At 40.8% G+C, this 23,260-nt stretch overlaps 1 protein-coding gene across 1 annotated transcript in view; it reads left to right on the top strand.

The window, feature by feature from the left end:
* Nucleotides 1-16,136, top strand: part of LOC141141142 (vomeronasal type-2 receptor 26-like) — a 64,266-nt gene extending 48,130 nt beyond the window's left edge. The window contains exon 5 of the mRNA XM_073628847.1: nt 15,541-16,136. Coding sequence (XP_073484948.1) covers nt 15,541-16,136 — 596 coding nt within the window. The remainder of the gene's footprint in view (nt 1-15,540) is intronic.
* Nucleotides 16,137-23,260: the final 7,124 nt, after the last annotated feature.

Genomic DNA, 23,260 nt, shown 5'->3' with positions numbered 1-23,260 from the left:
CTCTTCAGAACCTTAAGTGCAGCAGAAATTTTTTTGTAACCTTGGCCAGATCTGTGCCTTGTCACAATTCTGTCTCTGAGCTCTTCAGGCAGTTCCTTTGACCTCATGATTCTCATTTGCTCTGACATGCACTGTGAACTGTAAGGTCTTATATAGACAGGTATGTGGCTTTCCTAATCAAGTCCAATCAGTATAATCAAACACAGCTGGACTCAAATGAAGGTGTAGAACCATCTCAAGGATGATCAGAAGAAATGGACAGCACCTGAGTTAAATATATGAGTGTCACAGCAAAGGGTCTGAATACTTAGGACCATGTGAAATTTCAGTTTTTCTTTTTTAATAAATCTGCAAAAATGTCAACAACTCTTTGTTTTTCTGTCAATATGGGGTGCTGTTAGAGAAGAAAATTAACTTAAATGATTTTAGCAAATGGCTGCAATATAACAAAGAGTGAAAAATTTAAGGGGATCTGAATACTTTCTGTCCCCACTGTATGTGTGATATTAAAATTTTTTGATGATCTGAATCATTTAAGTGTGACAAATATGCAAAAAACTGAAAAATCAAGGGGGCAAATACTTTTCGCACAACTGTATTTTGCAGACTCTAATGCTGCATACACACGATCGGAAATTCGGCCAGCAAAAGACCGATGAGAGCTTTTGGTCAGAAAATGCGACCGTGTGTATGCTCCATCGGACTTTTGCTGGCCGAATTACCGCCAGCAAAAGATTGAGAGCAGGTTCTCAATTTTTCGGTCGGAAAAAGTTCCTATCCGAAAATGTGTTCGTGTGCATGCAATTTTGACGCACAAAAATTCATGCATGCTCAGATTCAAGTACAAGACGGAAGCGCTCGGTCTGGTAAAACTACCGTTCGTAATGGAGATGGCACATTCGTCATGCTGAAATTTTTTCAATAATTTAATGCAGCGCATTCTCTTCTTCTTTATAATGCTAGAAGAATGAAGTTGTTTTGCTGCTCATATTCACACAGAGTTCTCACAAACTTCTTTCTTTATTAATTCTCGTGCTCTCATGAATAATCTTTTTTTAAAGCCAGATAATAAAGATAATAAAGAGGAAGGCAATGCTGGAGAAACTGCTGGAATTTGCGAAGCCTTTGGCCCCCAGGGCACACATCAACAATTTTGGAAATAAAATTGGTAGCATGAGAAGTCCATATAATGGGGAGCACAATCTGGTCCTGGACTCCCCAAGATCATGAACAGCAGCAGATGAAATATATGTCCCCAGGCTGTGGTACTACAACAGCCTGCGTCTTCTGTCAGACCAGACTGAACCCAGGCCATCACTTTCTTGTCTTCCCTGCAGCCTTCCCTCCACACTTCCCTGCAGCCTTCCCTGCAGACTTCCTTGGAGGCTGTGGCTCTGTAGGTGGACTGTGGCAGGAGGAGGAGGAGGAGGATGAGTGAGCACACATAAGTGCATGTCATCACTTATTTGGCCACTCAACCCCTTCTGAATGGCCTCAAAAATACATTTCTCACACCTGAAGCGTTGGCCTTCCTCCATTTGCTGCAATTTAGCAGCTACATAGCAGCCATAGGCCTCTTCAGCGTCGGGGGGGGGGGCTTTTCAGGGCCGCATTAGCGTCCTTAATAAATCCCAGTGCTGCCTCCTCCATGTTACTCCCCTTCCTGGCCCTTTTTGTTGTAAGGCGGAGGGGAGGCACCTGGGATTGGGTGAGGCTACTGGGCCTGGCCACCTCCTGGCTGACACTTACCCTCTCCTTCTCCTGGTTGCCACATTCCAGAGCCTCGTCCTGGCTGAGGTCTTCCTGTATATGAAAAAGGGACATAGTTTTAGTTTTTGGTTCATCAATCACACACAATTTTCAGCTCATGACTGTTGCAAATTGAATGTTAGTAAATAGAAAAGACTATCATTCTGACCTCAGGATTTTTCATTCTTGTCCCAATCATTTTTGGCCCCTACTGTCTAGTGATATGTCAAACACTTTTTGTTAAATCATTAATTTGTTAGCAATAATAACATCTAGTTAACAACAATCATTTTTGGACAATAAATATTTTAAAAAACACTATACCTGGCTCCAGCTGGGCTCCTCAACTTCTTACAGGATGGAAGGCCCAGGTTGGTCCTCGGAAACTTCAGCTGGGGTTGAGGGAAGGGTTGAGGGAAGGCTGGATGGAAGTGTAGAAAGTGATTCCAGAAACGGCATCCTGTTGTAGTACCACAGACTGGGTACATACACATCCTCTGCTGCAGCTCCTGATCTCATGGAAGCCTGGACCTTATTAAGCTCCTTCCTATACATGCTTCTCAAGCTACCAATTTCCTTCTCCACAAACTCAATGTCTGCGTCAGGGACCTGTGTCTTCACAATTTGCAGCAGTTTCTCCAGCGATGCCTTCCTAGCTGATTTATTGTGATATAAGGGGTTTTTAACCTCCCACAAATTTCTCATATCCCTTTATCTGTCTATGAACTGGCCCATGAATTCAGGTTCTTTGAATTGTTTCATATTTGCTGAAAGACAAAACACAAGACCAAAACACTAATATCAGGCTAAACTCTCCAAATCTTATGCCAATATAGGCCTAAATCTCGAATCAGTATAGGCCACTGATGTCCCAAGTTAAAATGTTACCTTCGTTATAACGTTCGGCGCTTCCGGTCCTCCTTCCTCCGCACACAGAACGTAGGTACAACACACGTGTGTTAGCTTTATATACACTGCGAATGCATGAAACTTCACCCACGTCTCCCGCCCCGATGTTCTTTCTAGAATATTCCCCGCCTCTTCTCTTTCGGCGCAGTGGGAGATGACATGGCGGAGACACAACAGGTGCATAAAAGCAGTAACGAGGAGGAGGAAAGCCCAGAGCAAGAAACGTGCCAATCCTGGAGGAGAAGATTTAAGCCCTCCAATATGTCCTTTGGTGAGATGGTGGAGATGGTGGACATATTGAAGAGGGCCGACTATGATGGGAAGTATGGACCGTACCTAAACCCAAATGTGAGAAAGGCCAAGATCATGACTAAAGTTGTGAAGAGTCTGCACTGGAATTTTGGGGTACGACGATCCAAGGAGCAATTGAGGAAATGCTGGTCAGACCTCAAATTGAGGGAGCAGGATCAGTACAGAAGGATCAAGAAAGTTCTTCTAATAAGTAAGTAGTTGGTGTGTGTTTCTATTCTTATTATTACTTGCATGCTGCTCCATGTGCTTTTCTTTACTGTAGTACAGTTTAAAATGGCTACTTTCATGTTCATGGGCACAGTAATCGGTTGTAAGAAACATTGTTCGTTTGTTAACTAAATAAGATGTTTTGGGCAGATACAGGGTTAACTACATTTTGTCATGCTAATTTGTATTAAAAGAAGTTTAGGACATTGCTGTCTAGATGTGTTTTTTTTACCACAAAATGTTTTAGAACTCACATGTGAATGTGCACAGAGTAAAAGGCTTTCTACTCAACAATGTGTGGCTTCTTCTTTCAATAACACTTTTTGTATTAAGTTGGTGTTTACAGGGACAATGGGTGTTATTTAAATAATGTTAAAACCACTTGGCACTACAAGTGCACTAGGAGAACCTAGGAGACAGATAAAAGAAACACAAGCAGTAAATACAAATCAAGATTTTATCATATCAATTTTTTTTATTTTGAAAATATTTAAAAATTAGCTGGCATAGTAATGGCCCCCTTACCTGTAAAATATTCCACATATCTTTCACGTACTTCACAGGCGCTTTGGGGGGGGCAAGCCAGGAAGGCCAGCTTCCAGGGCTGTCATTGGATTCTCATGAAGTCCGGCCTCAGGCCCAACTGTGGCAACATAACCAGCTGCATTTCATTTTAAAAAGTTGTGCAGTATGCAGCAGGATAAAACAATGTGGTTAAGTTTGTACTCTGCCATGTTAATTGATGTTAGAAATAAGCGGAACCGGCTGGCCATTATCCAGGTATTCTCCACGACTCTTCTGGCTCTGGCCAGCCGGTAATTAAAAACCCTCTTCTCTGGGGTGAGGGTCCTCTGGGGGAATGGCCTCATCATGTGATTACCCAGACCAAATGCTTCATCAGCTATAAAAACAAATGGGAGTCCTTCCAGGTTCTCTTCAGCAGGTGGCAATCCAAAGCCACCACTCTGGAGACGTCTGTAGAACTCGGTCTGGGCAAAGACTCCACCATCCAACATCCAGCCATTCTTCCCCACATCTACATAAAGAAACCTATATGTCGCTGACACCACCGCCATCAACACGATACTATGAAACCCCTTATAGTTAAAATAGTATGACCCCGAATGGGGTGGTGGGATGATGTGGCTGTGTTTGCCATCGATTGCCCTTCCACAGTTGGGAAAGTCCCAATGATGAGCAAAATGGGAGGCCACAGTCTGCCATTCCTGTGGCGTTGAAGGAAACTGTGGAGTCAAACCAAAAAGAAAAATTAGTAATTTTGCAAATAAGCATTGCAAGCAGATTATACACAAACATTCTTGCCCAACATCAGTATAACATTTATTTTAAGGAGTATTTAAAGATTTAAAGACAAAAATATAAGGTCCACTTATCAGATTCCTCACCCCCTCTGATGGCCCATTGTAAAAATTTTAGGGGGGGGGGGTTCTTAATGAGTTTGGGAGAAAACAAAAAGCCTCTGGCACTCTGCCTGAATTTAAGGACAACAATAACATTTGGACACATTTTAGGGGGTGTTTAGGGTAAAGCACTACAATGGAGCTGACAAAGTACATTGTTAAGTGCCTAGGCTAGGTGTATATGGGCCCAGGATAGCATGCTGGGGAGGTTAGTGAAGGCAAATATGCATGAAGGACAAAAAAGGAGCATTAAAATATTACAGCATGCATGAGGATAAAGAAGACATTCACAGCATATTACAATCAAGGTAATTATGGAATGATGAAAGAAATACAATACATTAGCAAACATTAAATACATATAATGTAATGTTAAAGGAGAAAACTTACCCTAATATAGTACTTCTGCAGGACCTGAATGATAGCAGAACAGGTCTCTGGAATAATGATCCCCAGAGCCTGGGGGGAGATGCCTGTAGAGAACTTGAGGTCCTGTAGACTTCTCCCCATCGCCAAGTACCACAACATGGCGACTAGCCTCTACTCCGGAGTGATGGCTTGCCACATGCAGGTGCCCTGCTTGGTAATATAAGGGGTGAGCAAAGGCAACAAATGGTGAAAAACGGGGTCCGTTATCCGGAGAAAATTCCTGAAATCATCAAGGTTATTCTCCTGGATCTCCCGCAGCAAAGGCATATGAGAGAATTGGTCACGCTGGAGTAACCAATTCTTGGTCCATGAACTCCTCCCCACCCTGTTCATGGACTGGGCTTGGGTCAAAATAAGAACCCCAACACCAAACCCCTGCACAGCAACATGGCTTCAAAAAGGTCAACTGGTCAGAACGAACTAAACAGAATGCACTGAAGAACAGCAAGGCCTGTGAAGAGCGAGCTGAAAATCAGTAACGAGCGGACAAGAACGCAGTGAAAAACAGATACGAACTGACTACACACACTGAAAAACAGATACAAACCTACAAGCACAAACTGAACAGCAGTAAAATGATCTGAAAAAGCACGAGTCTGAAAAGTGTGAATCGCCTCTCACCAAACTTCTACTAACACGAGATAAACACAAGATCAGCAGAAGGAGCCCAAAGGGTGACACACTGGATAGTGAACTTCCTTTTTCTAGTCCCATCATACTTGTTGTACGTCACCGCGTTCTTGATGGTCGGAATTTGGTTTGACCACGTGTACGCAAGACAAGCTTGAGCGGAATCCCGTTGGAAAACCATCATAGCTTTTTCCGACCAAAATTCCGATCGTGTGTACGCACCATAACTGGTTTTCTTAGATTGCCCTGTATTTGGCTCCATCCATCGTCTCATCAACTCTGAACAGCTTCCCTGTCACTGCTGAAGAAAGCATCCCCACAACACAATGCTGCCACCACCATGTTTCACGGTGGGGATGGTGTGTTCAGGGTGATGTGCAGTGTTAGTTTTCCACCATACATAGCGTTTAGGCCAAAAAGTTTAATTTTGGTCTGATGACCAGAGCACCTTTTTCCACATGTTTTCTGTGTCCCCCACATGGCTTCTCGCAAACAGCAAACGGGACTTCTTATGGCTTTCTTTCAACAACAGCTTTCTTTTTGCCACTCTTCCATAAAGGCCAGATTTGTGGAGTGTACGACTAATAGTTGTCCTGTGGACACATTCTCCCACCTGAGCTGTGGATCTCTGCAGCTCCTCCAGAGTTACCATGGGCCTCTTGGCTGTTCTCTGATTAATGCTCTCCTTTTCCAGCCTTTCAGTTTAGGTGGACGGCCATGTCTTGGTAGGTTTGCAGTTGTGCCATACTCTTTCCATTTTCGGATGATGGATTGAACAATGCTCCATGAGTTATTCAAAGCTTGGGATATTTTTTATAACCTAACCCTGCTTTAATCTTCTCTACAACTTTATCCCTGACCTGTCTGGTGTGTTCCTTGGCCTTCATGATGCTGTTTGTTCACTAAGGTTCTCTAACAAACCTCTGAGAGCTTGTTCACACTGGGACGACTTGTCAGGCGACTTAGCCGCCTGACAAGTTGCGTCCCGTTCTGTACAATGGAACCATTCTAATCGGAGAGGCGCAAGTCGCTCCAACTTAGAAAAAGGTTCCTGTACTACTTTGGGGGCAATTTGAGACGACTTGCATTGACTTCGCCGCTGCTGTCGTGTTCAAGTTGCCTGAGGCAGTCTTGCTGCAAGTCGTGCTGCCTCACTGTGAACCGACTCTGAGGGCTTCACAGAACAGCTGTATTTATACTGAGATTATATTACACACAGGTGGACTCTATTTACTAATTAGGTGACTTCTGAAGGCAATTGGTTCCACTAGATTTTAGTTAGGGGTATCAGAGTAAAGGGGGCTGAATACAAATGCATGCTTTTCAGATATTTATTTGTAAAAAAAAAATAAAAACCATTTATCATTTTCCTTCCACTTCACAATTATGTGCCACTTTGTGTTGGTCTATCTCATAAAATCCCAATAAAATTTATTTACGTTTTTGGTTGAAACATCACAAAATGTGGAAAAAAAAGGGGTGTGAATACTTTTTCAAGACACTGTAACTTAGTATTTTAGGTATAAAATACTTTTTGAAAAGAAACTGATTATATTGAAGTTGAGAAACAATAGATTACCATGCATTACAAGGCATTACATGGCCAGAGGTTTGTGGACTTCTGACCATTGCTCTTATATAAGCAGTGACGGCCCGTCCTTATGGGGTGCAGGAGCGATGCCCCCTAATCCATGCGCCTGGCCCCTAATCTACATGCAGGGTGCTGGACACATGGATTTCAATGGGGTTTTTCTTTTTTAGAAGCCAAGCCTGAGGCTCTAATTTACTTCAAAAAAAGGGTGGGTTTGGGGAGCAGAGCACGGCAGAAGCCACAGTGAAGCTGTGGAGGAGGAGATGCAGGGGAAGCCACCATCCTCCACCCGGAGGAAGTGCTGCCCACGACCTAGATGGGGTAAGTGTGGGGCTGGTGACCAACCAGGGGGTGGGGGTTAACCAGCCGCCACTGTATATAATTGTATTAGAGTTGCCCCCCTGAACTTTTAGAGCAGAATGGATGGACTGCGGGGAGTTCATACAGTGTTGTACAACCCAGTCAAATTATGAGAAGTTTAAATGTCAAATCCCTAAATTGAAACTAACATCAATATTACACTATGGTATGGCATGGGACTTTTAAAGTGTTACTAAACCCAGGCCACTGCATTCACTATATCTGGTCTCCCACAGTACACAGAACATGGAAATGCAAATATTTTAGTAAATAGAAATTCCTAAATACCTTTTCTCATCAGCAGTATATAGCAGTCTTGTAATTTCTATCAGTTCCTGGTGAAGCTTGTAAGAGGAGTTTTCATACTGCACTATCAGGATGCAGAGCTCCTGACCCTCTGTCTGGGCAGTGCTGATTGGCCCTGTGCTGACGCATGCACTCTCCCGAGAAAAAAAAAAACCTCACACCAAAACCTCACACCAATACACACCAAACTGAGCATGTGCAGCCTGACTCCAAAGGCTCTGTCTTATTCAGACTTGTCCAGGGGGACAGAACAGGGAGGGGAGAATCTGTGCATACAGGTTCAAACAGCCAACATTTTTGTTTAAAAATATACACATAAGTATAAACTAGTATTGCACAACAATTTCAGGTACATCGTGGTAAAATACAAAATGTGAAACAATCCAGCATTGGTGAATTGGTTGCATATATTAGTCTTTATGGCTCAACATGTTTTCTGGACATTGTCCTCTTTGTCAGGAGCCACCAAAACAGATTTTAAACAACAATCACATTTAAACAATACACCCCTTACTGATGTTGGATTTTTTCACATTTTGTATGTTACCATGATGTACCCGAAATTGTTGTGCAATACGAGTTTATACTTAGGTGTAAATTTTTAAATGGATACGAAAAAAAAAAAAAAAAAATTAACAGGAAAATTAATGCTGTGGCTTAAAAGTCCCATGCCATACCATTGTGTCATTTTGTTGTTAGTGTTGTGCAACATATGGCTGATTTAAATATATCAACTGCATTTTTGAAAATAAGATTGATATTGTCAGAATGATTCAGGCTACATATCCCCAGATTTAAAGTGAAAAGACTATTTACATAAATGGGACTTTAAAGGAGCCACTCAAATATAAATGTATAAAAAATATATATTTTATTGTACATAAATAGATAAAACCACATATACATCAAATTTAAGATTAAAGAAAGCATTTTTTGGTCAATGAAAAAACAACTGTTTTGCTCAAATAGCATAAAGTCCACATAACACAAAAAAACACAAAAATAATAAAAAAGAAAAAAGGTAAAAAGTGCCGAAACCAAGAAAACAAAACACCTAACAAGTAATAGTTTGTAATTACATTTTTTTTATTCTTTCCTAATTTAAAGTGTTCACAAACCCAAAACAAAATTTTTTTGTACATTGCAATCCTTATATTGTATGTAGTGGATGCATTAGCTTCCTTCTTCAGGCTTTTTATGCTCTTTCACATGGGCAGCTTGGAGGTAGTAAAAACAGACAGCTGAGCCGCAATTTTACTGCTCCATAATCCCAAAAACAACACACATCATGCCCCTTCAAATCTGTGCTTATTTTTCCACGATAGCTATGAGGATATCTATGGGGACAGTTATGGTTGCCTCACAGGCTAGACGTCAAATATGTCAGTCTTTGTTCATATTCATTACATGATACTTAAAGGGGTTGTAAACCCTCGTGTTTTTTAACCTTAATGCATCCTATGCATTAAGGTGAAAAAACTTCTGGCAGTGACCGGCCCCCAAGCCCCCCGTTTTACTTACCTGAGCCCCGTTTTTCCCTCGGTGGAGACGCGATGTCCCTCTTTGTGTGGGGTCCCAGCTTTTGATTGGATAGATTGATAGCAGCGCAGCCATTGGCTCCTGCTGCTGTCAATCAAATCCAATGACGCGAGTGCAGGGGGGTGGGGCTGAATCTAAAATTTGTGACTACGCCCGAAAGTTAACCCCCTCAGAAGAACGCTTCTACTAGGGGGTTATCTTAGCAAAGTATAGTAGGTGACACAAGCCCATCAAGTCCAACCTATGTGTGTGATTATATGTCAGTATTACATTGTATATCCCTATATGTTGTGGTGGTTCAGGTGCCTATCTAATAGTTTCTTGAAACTATCGATGCTCCCCGCTGAGACCACCGCCTGTGGAAGGGAAGTCCACATCTTTGCCACTCTTACAGTAAAGAACCCTCTACGTAGTTTAAGGTTAAACCTCTTTTCTTCTAATTTTAATGAGTGGCCACAAGTCTTGTTAAACTCCCTTCTGCGAAAAAGTTTTATCCCTATTGTGGGGTGAAGCCGTGAGAGCCCGCCGAAGGACCCCAGAAAAGGACGATCGGGGGCCACTCTGTGCAAAATGAGATGCACAGTGGCAGTAAGTATGACATGTTTGTTATTTTAAATTAAAAAAAAAATGAAGGCTTACAATCACTTTGATGGCACAGGTAGTTTAGCCAAGAAAATTTTTTTTGTTTTTGATTTTCCTGTTTAGCTCACAGGAACTGACAAGGAACCTGCTTCCAACAAGATCAACAAGTATTTTCTGTACTTGCAACAAATGTTCTTAGCCTTTAAAAATAAAACGAATGCAGCCACCTTAACTAATGACTTGAAAGCTGTAATATTTGACATTTTTGTTATTGGGTTTAGAAATGCTTTAAACACTGTGTTAGAAAAAAAGGGTAATGAGCACATCATTGCAAAGTGTTGCATGCTATAAAAATGTGGTCTTGTAATGTGGTTTTGTAAACCTTTCTTACAAAAGGGTTGTTTATACAGTACATATAGGAAAACTTAATAAATATTGGTAATAATTATTCTAGAACACCATCAAAAATATAATATATTGACTTACAAACTGGATTTTATCTTCAGACTCCACATTCTCTGTGCTCCGAGTGCTGCCTCCCTCGATACCAAAAACTTCAACATAAAGGAGGGCAACCGTGTTGTCACTATTGTGTGCCCTGCCCAGAAAATGAGATCACCAATAAAAATGGTTGGTACCTCTAATACTATGACCTTTCTTATTCAATAATTACGCCTTAATTATATAATATGTAAGTTCTACTTTCCCTTTGCCATGTGTGGATTCTGCCTCCAGTCTTTAGTTTAGCTGAACAGATAAATTGTATTTGAGTACAATGTTGCATGGCTGAGTAATTATCATTCAATGCGTGACAGTGCTGAAATCTGAAAATTGGCCAGGGCAGGAAGGGGGTGGAAGTCTCTGATATTGTAGCGGTTAAAATAAGGGGACCCCAGATATACAGCCCCTTAAATAAATGTGTAAAAGGTACATTGTAATAGAAAAAGCTAATGTGTAGATGTGAAAGTGTACTCATTGCCTACATGACTGGGGGGGGGGGCAATCATAAAAAAAAATCACTTGTTGCAATATTAAGATAATTAAAAAAGCATCAGAGCTAGACATTTTTTTAAGGTTTTTGAATGCTGGTTTCTTCCCTCTAAACTATTCTGAATCTCCTAAGGCTAGCCATACACTGTTAAAAATTCTAACCCAAAATTCTGCTCCTTCAGCTGCTGCAGCCAGTTATCAGAATACCTATTGTAGACTACAAGTAAAGCCATTTTTAAATAAATAGTCTTTGTTTTTCTCAAGGCAAAAAAATAATACTTTTGGTAACAAACAAAAATGGCTTAACTCTACACACACAAACAAGGTTTTTACCTGCAGGAAGTAAAGTTCAATACAAGAACTTTTAGGCAGCTTCCAGCAGACATGTAGCACTCCAGACACTTGCCTACTCTCCACTCACTACTACACTGTGCATACTCAAGGAGCTTCCTGTGTTTAAGGGCTTATTTCTGGAGGTAGGGTTAACTCTTTCAGGACCAGAGTCCCTGTAAAAATAAGGTTGGAGGTTCTTTCCCACCCAAATATACTGTATCTCTGAACCTTCTCATTCCGGGTCCCGGATGAGAAATTATCAATTCAGAGTCAGTCTTTTCCTCTAGGATCACATTACCTCAGAAGCCCTCACCCTGCATGGTTGAAAATCCTTCAGTACTCCAAACTGCACACAAATCATCCCCCTTAAAGGGTCCACAACCCATATATAGGCAAAATATAGCATCTGTCCAGGACCGAAACGTAACGTCCTGTACGATGCAGCTGCTGTTTTGCCAAAAATATTTGATCCAGCCCCTATGATTTTTCAATTGAAGGATGTTGGGCAGGAGGGGTCCCACAGCCACCTACGTAGCAAATTTTGGCTGGTTTATCAGGAACCACGTTACATTTGTACAATTTTTGATTGTATGCACATTGCTAGCAGCCTCCTCTCTGTCATTAATTGAAATGCCAGAACATGCTGCACTCCTGGAAAAACCTGACTGTTCCTAGTAGTATTAATCCTAATAAAATGTAAGATTAAAATAAGCAAAAAAGATGGAAAGTGAAAATGGATTCCTTTTTAGGCACAACTAATAGTAAAATACAGACTGTCACCTAATTTTCCATACTATGACAGGTATTGATCACAAATCTACTAAAGATTTCATGTTATCTGGGGCATAGGTAAAACCGAGATAGGTGGCTTTATTCCAACACCTGTGCTAAAGTTTACTCCTCCAGCACCCTCTCACAACCCTTCAATATTACTAACGGCACTAGGCAGGGGTGCCCATTGTCCCCTATCATCTTAGCTCTAGTTATGGAACCCTTGCTCAGTCAAGTAGGATTCACCCTAAAATCTCAGGGTTAAAATCGGCCATGCTGACCACAGAATAGGAATGTATGCCAATGATGTCATTATTTCCCTTTCAAATCCTGACTCATTCCTCCCTCTGGTCTCTGATCATCTGTAAGAATTTAGTCTCTTGTCACTTTATAAGGTTAATTACTCAAAATCCCAGATGCACCCTATCTCTCTATCTAAAAAGGCTCAGTCTCACTTCTCGGGATCTTCGGGCTTCTCCTGGGCCCCCAAGACATTTAGGGGTACAGTTGGCTTCACCTAGCTCCTCTATATTTAGCACTATGAAGCATTACTACAGACTATACAACAACAACAAACGCGAGAATTTTCCAAAGTGAAAATCTCCTGTGCAGGAAGAGCAGCTGTTGGACCAAAATGTCCATATTACTAACTATCCTATACCATTTTTGTACGCTGCCTATACCTATATCTAGCTCCTATCTACAGAAACTAAAAGCCACTCTCAACAATTACATATGGGGAAAAAAGAACTTGTTTCTGTAACAACATCCTATACAGGTCCAAATCTTCCACAGGTCTTGGTGTCCCTAATCTAAGGGGCTACTACAATGCTGTAATCCTGTATCAAGCCTCCACCTGGTGGTCACCTCCGACAGTTAAACAATGGGCCAATATAGAACAAGCCATTATGGGGCGACGACTCAATGGTCTCTTGAGTGCACTCCTTCTTGGAATTGCACCTCTGCCTTCACCTTTCTACATGATCAAAGCAACTGTGTCCTTCTGGCTTCAACCCTGATCTGCCCTCCTTAAAAAAGCTCCTGTTTACTTACAGACTCTTCCTTTAAATGTTTTGGAGTTCCTCACTGAAGCCCTATCTTTCAGTGAGCGGGTATCCACTTGATCGGTTACCTCCTAGACAACTCTAACCTCCTCTCCTATGAACATCTACAAAAGCGCTACATCCTCCCTCATAGAGACTTTTATAAATATCTACGTGTCCGCCACATGGATCTTAGGACCCATCACCAAACCAGACATTTTAGTACCACAAGAAGTCCTCTCCTTCTATGCTTCTCCTGCATTAAACAAAAAAGGCATCATATAATTCTACCAACTGCTCCTGGCCCCCTCTTACCAGGAGGAAACTCAATGTATGAAAACCTGAAAATCAGGCCTCTCTGGCACCCTCAGCCTTCCTCAATGGTCTAACCCAACTAATAATCTTCTAAAAGTCTCCCACTGTACCTCGCATTGGGAAGCTCACTTAAAACAAGTGCACCGCTCATGTTCTCTGTTAAAAACGGCCAATCATTTTGTGCACAGTGGTCAGCCTGACTGCTCATCTGTAATGGTGGCACCACAACCCCAATGGTACGCCCCTTGGGATGTCACCCTTGATGTTTAGCAATTTTCATTATTGTTGATTTCTTCTTTGCTCATATTCTTTTTACAAGATGTACCCAACCTTTACTCCTCTAGTTTACTCTTCCATGTTATTTTTATCCATTTCTGCCAACTTTGGATGCTGTAACACTGCTGTAATACCAATAAATACTGTTGGGAAAAAAAAACTGGGATAGGTGGTTTCAACCCCCCCAGAGTGTCTGTCAAGTGGTGCAGGCACATCAGCTGTGCCTCCAGTTCCTGACAGGGGCCAATTAGCCACTGTACAGTGGTTGTGCACTCTGCATTAAATTTTCCTGACCTGTAAGCTCTGCATTGCATACTTCTGACCTCTGTACCCAGTGTTACTTTGTTCTGACTTACCTTACATGCTACTGCATTGTGTTACTTATTCATGACCCTGCATTCAAAACTACTTTTTCAAACTACTGACCTCTTAACCCTGTGTTACTTACTACTGACCCCTACATTCTGTGTTGCTACTGAATTCTGCAGTGTACATTACATAATACAGACCTCTATATGTATTACTCCTGACCCTTGCACTCTGCATTAGCTACCACTGACCTCTTAATTCTGTGTTATATACTACTGATACTACTGATTTCTGCACTTTGTGTTACTACTGGCACATGAAGTCTTCAATCCTTTCTCACATTTTAACAGGGTCTTGTTAGGTTATATTCTTAGAATAGCACAATGTACCCTAGTGATCTTTGTTCTTTACCATACAGATTTTCTCCTTTCCAGGGTTTCCTCTCCCTACTTTAGATTTTTAATAATGAACTGAAGTAGACCCCCTCAATCGAGTCTCTGTTCAAGGCTTAGCTGTTCATTATGAACAATATTCCTGACCACTGCACTCTGCACTCTGTTGGGAACTTTACTCTGCACTCTACATTGACCTGCATATGACATAATCCTGACCACTGAGTTTAGTATGCTGGGCTGTATATGACTTAATCCCTGGCCACTGCATTCTGTATGTTTGGCTGTATATGGTATACTCCTGACCACTACATTTGGTACTCTGTGCTCTATATGCCATAATCCTGGAAACTGCACCCTGTATGCTGGTATTTCGCATAGACCTGACCACTGCACTCTAAGTACATTATATACTCCTAACCCCTATATTCTAACAGATTTTTGGTATAAAGGTTGCTGATTGTTAAGTAATCATTGATTATGTTAATGAGGTTCTTCTTCAAGATAGGTTGGGTACAGAAAATTATATGTAATGAAAGTGTTTCATTTTTTTTTACAAATGATTGTGCTGGGGTGTGTACGTGCCTATGAGAATGTCACTTGTAGCACAATAATTAAAGCATATTTTGTTGGTACAGGGACTGTGGCAAATGTTATTATGTACACAGCGAGTAGGCCCAATTTTAGGCCCCTGAAGTCTGTCACTAAATATTAGCAAAATCAATCAAATATGAAGCTGGGCTTTAACATAAGAATCTTTTTTTTTTTCTCTTTCAGACATGGCAAGGTGTTATAAGTGTCCAGAGGATCAATGGCCCAATGAGAGAAGAGATGCTTGTATACAAAGAACAACTGATTTCCTGTCCTATGGCGATACATTGGGAATTGCTCTTGTGTTTATGGGTTTGTTGTTGTGTTTTGGAACTATTATCATTTTGGGGATATTTGTTAAGCACAAAGACACACCTATAGTAAAAGCAAATAACCGGACCTTCAGCTTCATTCTTCTCCTGTCACTCATCCTGTCTTTTCTTTGTCCTTTGCTGTTCATCGGATGTCCTGTTTTCTTCGACAAGCTGTTTTTGGGATGACTTTTTCTGTTGCAGTTTCCTCAGTTCTGGCTAAAACGGTTACTGTCGTTTTAGCTTTTAGTGTTACCAGACCTATTAGCAAAGTAAACCAAAGGCTGAGGAAACAATTCTCTGTTCTCCTCCTGATTATCTGCTCTTCTGGGCAGCTTGCAATCTCTGTCTTCTGGTTAGTCTTTTCCCCACCATTCCCAGAGTATAACACCCATGTGGAGCTTGGAAAGATAATATTACAGTGTAATGAGGGGTCTGTCACTGCTTTTTACATTGTGGTTGGATACATGGGTGGTCTGGCTATGTTCAGCTTTATTGTAGCATTTTTAGCCAGGAGACTTCCAGACACATTCAATGAAGCTCAGTACATCACATTCAGCATGCTGGTCTTCTGTAGTGTGTGGATTTCCTTCATCCCAGCTTATCTCAGCAGCAAAGGGAAATACATGGTGGCTGTGGAGGTCTTTGCCATCTTGTCCTCCAGTGCTGGGTTCCTGGGCTGCATCTTCATTCCCAAATGTTACATCATTCTGATCAGACCAGAGCTGAATGCTAAGGCAACTGTCACTCAAAGAAAAACACTTAAGTAAAAATGTAAAATACTTATTGGCATAAAATGTAATGCTGTGAATTGTAACTAATAAATATTACCAAAATAAAATGCTTGCCATGAGAACATACAGTAAGAGCAGTATCTGTGATAGGTAGTCTATGGAAAAAAACACAGAAACAACAGCTGAAATGAGACATGTGTAAATACAAGCAAGAGAAAACTATTGTCATTAAATGTGAAGCAGGGTAAATATAATATGGATTAAAACTTGGATAATAATAATTAAAAATATGGATAATAAGTATAATGAAGCTGTGGAGCAACTGAGGAGGAGCACATGGGTAAATATTAATGTATAAATAATAAACCAAAAAAAGGTATCAGATTTTTATAAGAATTCATTTTATTAAGAAAATTGCCCACTTCTTAGTTGGCAGAGAAGAAGCAACTACAGAGACACTGTGCTGCAGCTGCTCAATGTGTTCATACAGACATTTATGCTTCTATATTGATCTAGCCAGTGCCATTCCCCTTCCATCCACTAGAGGAAGCCAGTGGGACATGAAGTATCAAAAAGACTGTAATGCAAATCTATGATGGATCATAGGAGATGTAATTTGGTAAAAAGACTCATCTATGGATGTGGGTGGGCTGAAAGACTGCAAGTCGCAGTGCAGAGACATATAAAGGAAGGGATAGAAAGCAGTTTTTCCAGGCTGTGAAAAGAGGAAATTCCTTTTCTGTTAGGGGACCAGGACTGTGCACATTTTCACTTAGCTGTGTGCAGTCAGCAGAAGGGCATCATCCTTGAGTATGAGATTGTCTCGTTAGACCCCTAGTCAGTTTATCCCTTACCTGAGATATTTCATCTTATGTATTTTTTTTCTAGACAAGATGACCCCCCTCAATGGCTTGCCTTTGGCAACCTCTTTGCAATGATTTTTAGTTACTGTCCCCAGGTATACTAGCTACCAGAGCCTGTTATCCCTTGATCCTGATCCCCCTATTTTTCCCTACCCTCTCCTCCCTTTTCCTCTCGTCTGTTTTTTCTTTCTTTCCAAGCCTGTAGACCAGGCATATGCCATTAGCGGACCTCCAGCTGTTGCAAAACTACAAGTCCCATCATGCCTCTGCCTCATGGGACTTGTAGTTCTGGAACAGCGGGAGGTCCGCTAATTGCATATCCCTGCTGTAGACTTTTCCTTTACACATTAGTCATGTGTGGGGAACTGTGTCAAACACTTTTACAAAATCCAAGTATCCTATGTCCACAACCACTTCTTTGTCTAAAGTTTTGTTTGTCCTCGTAAAAAAAAAAATCAGATTTGTTTGACAACTTCTGTCTTTTCATGAAGCCATGCTGTCTGTTGCTGAAAATATTTTTTCTAGCAAAAAAACGTCTATATGGCCTTTTATTAAACTCTCCAGGATCTTCCCAACTATAGAAGTTAAACCAACACGTTACTACTACTATAGTTACTTGGTAAGGACTTTGACCCTTTTTAAATATAGACAATGCAGTACATTGGCCTTATGCCAATCCAGTGGTACTATGCCAGTTTTTAAAGAGTCCCTAAAAATTAGAAACAATGGCTTTGAAATGACAGAGCTCAATTCTTTTAGGACCCGTTGGTGTATGCCATCTGGTCCAGATGCTTTATATACTTTTATTCTGTCTAAATATGTCTGGACCACATGCATTTTGAGCCATATTTGTTCATTTGTCAATATCATCCACATTATGGAGCTCATTCGTGTACCTTTTTATACATGGAGCTGAAGACGTTATTCAGTACAAGTAAAGGGCCTACATGCGCAGACTTTACATTTTTACTATTAATATATTTGAAGATTTTTTGGGGGTTTGCCTACTCTCATTTTAAATCTGTCATTCATTTTAATTTTGCAGCCTTGATTTCCTTTTTACATATTCTGTTATAGTCTTTGTAACGTCTAAATGGTGATAGTGATCCTTTATTTTTTATATTTTTTAAAAGCTCTTTTCTAATTATTTATATCTTTTTAACTTTTGTATATAAAGTATCCCTGAAAGGTGGATGCTAAGGTTTAGGTAGTAGTAGTTTGGTGTTAACAAAGACTTGCCCTCTTAGAACCTAAAGTATAACTAAATGCAAAACTTTTTTAGATTTGGATAAAGTGGGAGAGGTTTGAACCCCTATCAGGTGTTTATTACTGTCTGTGTCCCATTTAAGGAGATTCAGTCTTTCTAACTGTCACGATTTCCAGTGCCATGGGAATGAAATTAAGGATAAATGCAAAATTTTAGTTGCCATCAGAACAGGATCAGAGAGGAAATCTTCCAAAGGGGACACTTGTTCCCATGAAAAATGACTAACAGGACAGGAAGAGAGGGAACATCTAGCAAAAGAAACATCAATTAAAAAAAACTGAAAGTGGTTTGACACTTTCCCACTCACAAAAAAAATTGGCTTTAGATATAATTTTATGTCACACTTTTTAACCATTTGCCGACTGTCTGCCGTCGATTGACAGCAGCAGAATGGCACTCCTGCACAAATCACCGTAGCTGTACAGCGAGTGTAGAGGGGGCGTGTGGGCACCACGTCCCTATGGAGCCGACGCGCGTGCCTGGCAGCCGCCATGTCTGCCCGGCACCTGTGATCGCTCCTGACAGAGCGAGAACGGGGATTTGTATGTGCAAACAGCATATAGGAACAACGATCTTTCTCCTCCCCAAGGCAGTCCCATCCCCTCACAGTTAAAACACACACTAGGGAACACAGTTAACCCCTTGATCGCCCCCTAGTGTTAACCACTTCCCTGCCAGTGACATTTATACAGTAATCAGTGCATTTTTATAGCACTGACCGCTGTGTAAATGTCAATGGTCCCAAAAATGTGTAAAAAGTGACCGATCTGTCCGCCGCAATGTCGCAGTCCGATAAAAATATCACCGCCATTACTAGTAAAAAAAAATAAAAATAATAAAAATGTCATAAATCTATCCCTATTTTGTAGACAAGATAACTTTTGCGCAAACCAATCAATATACACTTATTTTGCTTTTTTCAACTAAAAATATGAATATAAAAATATACAGTGGGGACGGAAAGTATTCAAACCCCCCTTAAATTTTTCACTCTTTGTTATATTGCAGCCATTTGCTCAAATCATTTAAGTTCATTTTTTTCCTCATTAATGTACACACAGCACCCCATATTGACAGAAAAACACAGAACTGTTGACATTTTTGCAGATTTATTAAAAAAGAAAAACTGAAATATCACATGCTCCTAAGTATTCAGACCCTTTGCTGTGACACTCGTATATTTAACTCAGGTGCGGTCCATTTCTTCTGATTATCCTTGAGATGGTTCTACACCTTCATTTGAGTCCAGCTGTGTTTGATTATACTGATTGGACTTGATTAGGAAAGCCACACACCTGTCTATATAAGACCTTATAGCTCACAGTGCATGTCAGAGCAAATGAGAATCATGAGGTCAAAGGAACTGACTGAAGAGCTCAGAGACAGAATTGTGGCAAGACACAGATCTGGCCAAGGTTACAAAAACATTTCTACTGCACTTAAGGTTCCTAAGAGCACAGTGGCCTCCATAATCCTTAAATGGAAGACGTTTGGGATGACCAGAACCCTTCCTAGAGCTGGCTGTCCAGCCAAACTGGGCTGGTGAGAGAGATAAAGAAGAACCCAAAGTTCACTGTGGCTGAGCTCCAGAGATGCAATCGGGGGATGGGAGAAAGTTGTAGAAAGTCAACCATCACTGCAGCTCTCCACCAGTCGGGGCTTTATGGCAGAGTGGCCAGACGGAAGCCTCTCCGCAGTGCAAGACACATGAAAGCCCGCATGGAGTTTGCTAAAAAACACCTGAAGGACTCCAAGATGGTGAGAAATAAGATTCTCTGATGAGACCAAGATAGAACTTTTTGGCCTTAATTCTAAGCGATATGTGTGGAGAAAAACAGGCACTGCTTATCACCTGTCCAATACAGTCCCAACAGTGAAGCATGGTGGTGGCAGCATCATGCTGTGGGGATGTTTTTCAGCTGCAGGGACAGGACGCCTGGTTGCAATTGAGGGAAAGATGAATGCGGCCAAGTACAGGGATATCCTGGACAAAAACCTTCTCCAGAGTGCTCAGGACCTCAGAATGGGCCAAAGGTTTACTGTCCTACAAGACAATGACCCTAAGCACACAGCTAAAATAACGAAGGAGTGGCTTCACAACAACTCTGTGACTGTTTTTGAATGGCCCAGCCAGAGCCCTGACTTAAACCCAATTGAGCATCTCTGGAGAGACCTAAAAATGGCTGTCCACCAACATTTCACATCCAACCTGACAGAACTGGAGAGGATCTGCAAGGAGGAATGGCAGAGGATCCCCAAATCCAGGTGTGAAAAACTGGTTGCATCGTTCCCAAAAAGACTCATGGCTGTATTAGATCAAAAGGGTGCTTCTACTAAATACTGAGCAAAGGGTCTGAATACTTAGACCGTGTGATATTTCAGTTTTTCTTTTTTAATAAATCTGCAAAAATGTCAACAATTCTGTGTTTTTCTGTCAATATGGGGTGCTGTGTATACATTAATAAGGAAAAAAATGAACTTAAATGATTTTAGCAAATGGCTGCAATATAACAAAGAGTGAAAAATTTAAGGGGTTCTGAATACTTTCCGTCCCCACTGTATATCGACCTAATATGATGATTTTTTTTTTTTAAACTTTGTATATTTATTATAGCAAAAATTTTAAAAATACTGCGTTTTTTTTTCAAAATTGTTCTTTTGTTTAAAGCGCAAATAAAAAAATGCAGAGATGATCAAATACCACCAAAAGAAAGCTCTATTTGTGGGAAATAAAGGACATAAATTGTGTCTGGGTACAACGTCGCACGACCGCGCAATTGTCAGTTAAAGCGCTGAAGTGGCATATCGCAAAAAATGGCCCGGTCAGGTAAATCCTTCTGGGGCTGAAGTGGTTTATATACTTTTCCCCCGAAAAAAATAAAATTGGTTTTCTGTAAAGCCAATGATAAACTTTAGAAAAAGGTTTCTACACTTTATAGCAAGTGTTAATCAGTTCTCTAATTTGCAAAAAATATCCACAAGGACACATAGGACTTTAGGGAACTAAGCAACACACACACTCATGAGACACTGAATACTAAAATAAAAACCTCTTTAATCCATGTATTGCTGCACTATAGTGCAATCGGCAGAGAGACACTGATCTCATGACATCTTTCATTGAAATATCAAGACAAAAGGAACAAATATGAACAGAGTTATTATTGTCATTATTATTATTATTTTTATTATTATTTCATGTTAAGTGTAAAATAAAAATTACAGCATTTTGTATAATTTTCTATTTCTAAAAGACTGAAAGACAATCTGTCACTCATAATTTATTATTCACAATCGAATACCTTCAGGTAATTTTAAATAATCACTGCACCATTTTATGATTAGTTATACAGTGTCATGATGGAGCTTGTAAAATGGCTTATTTACAACATGAACTAATTTAATTTTTATATTGTTTAGAATAAAATGGTTGACAATAAGATAGCTTATATGTGCTCCAGTGGTTGCAAGCAGACTTGAATTGTCCTGTGATGAGAAAGGAAGAATTATGCCGCGTACACACGAGCGGACTTTGCGGCAGACTTTGTCCTGCGGACTTTTCGACAGACTTTATGACGGACTTTCCGAATGAACGGACTTGTCTACACACGATCAACCAAAGTCCGACGGATTCGTACGTGATGACGTACGACCGGACTAAAACAAGGAAGTTCATAGCCAGTAGCTAATAGCTGCCCTAGCGTCGGTTTTTGTCCGGCGGACTAGCATACAGACGAGCGGACTTTTCGACCGGACTCGAGTCCGTCGAAAAGATTTGAAACATGTTTCATTTCTAGGTCCGTCAAACTTTTGGGGAAAAAAAGTCCGCTGGAGCCCACACATGATCGAATTGTCCGACGGACTCCGGTCCGCCGAACCAAGTATGCCGTAAAGTCCGGTCGTGTGTATGCGGCATTAGAATAATCAGACAAAGATTTTTAAAATTTACACAAAAAAATCAGTCTTTATGTTTGCTGTAGAGAACACTAAACACAACTTTCACTATCTGCTTTAACAAATGTTAAGATGAGTGTCAGAGTAAATGTGATGCAAGAAAAGGACAAGAAGATTACTATACCACAAACTGTGCTACCTGTCTATGGCACAGGGAACAATTAACAGCCAAACTCTAAGCAGATATCAAAGACAGACATTATTGCAGCTCTACAATCGATAATAAACCATTCAATGTTTTTTTTTTTCTTTTTAATGCAAGTAGTTAAAGATTTGACCCAGAATGAGCCTGTTGCTGGACTGGATTGTGAGAAGAAGAAGCAGCACAAGTAGCCAATCAGTGTGTGTGCTGACAAGAAACATACGGCTAGAAAGAAAGACAAGGAGGGATGAAGAGTTGAGCTAATCATTGCGCTGCTTCTTCTTTCACTGTTCAGTCAAATGCTGGGGTGGGTCCAGAGTAACCTCAGAAGTAGGTTGGAGGATGTCCGCAATCAGACTTAGTACAAAATATTTTACAGCGCACACATTCAAGAATGACATTTCCTGCAAGGCTAGTTAAAAACACCTGAACATATTAAAAAAATACGGGGGTTTGGTCACACTATATGGTCATATAGTGCTAAGCCCACTTACTGCGACAAAGTACCCCGAATTCCTCCTACTACTCCCAATGTCTGGGGACATTGTACCAAACCCCACCCCTCCCACACCCAATTCCCACCCCCAAAATTGGCTGTCTACCTCCTCCAACAGTAGTCGTACTTCTCATCCCAATTCCCCTGATTCCGAATGTCAGCCCACCTCTTTCACTTTTCTCTTTCAGTATTAATCAGGTTGTATCTCTGGTATGGCTTTTGGAAGATGATTCCACATACTTTTTTGAACATTATTCAGCTTGTTCCCAACAGGTGATATCAGAGTGTGTTGATTCTGTACAGTCCCTTGTCAGACAGGCAGAATGTGAACTGTAGTTTGTGCAACCATTGCTCTTAGCATGGTCTGACATATTGCAATCAGCCCCAGCCAACCCACAACAAACCTCCTCTGTCATCAGACACCTGCCTGCCCAAATG

This window comes from Aquarana catesbeiana, linkage group LG04, assembly GCF_042186555.1.
Source record: "Aquarana catesbeiana isolate 2022-GZ linkage group LG04, ASM4218655v1, whole genome shotgun sequence".
Lineage (NCBI taxonomy): Eukaryota > Metazoa > Chordata > Amphibia > Anura > Ranidae > Aquarana > Aquarana catesbeiana.
Note: the sequence above shows the minus strand (reverse complement) of the source record. Positions and strands in the feature narration are given on the sequence as shown.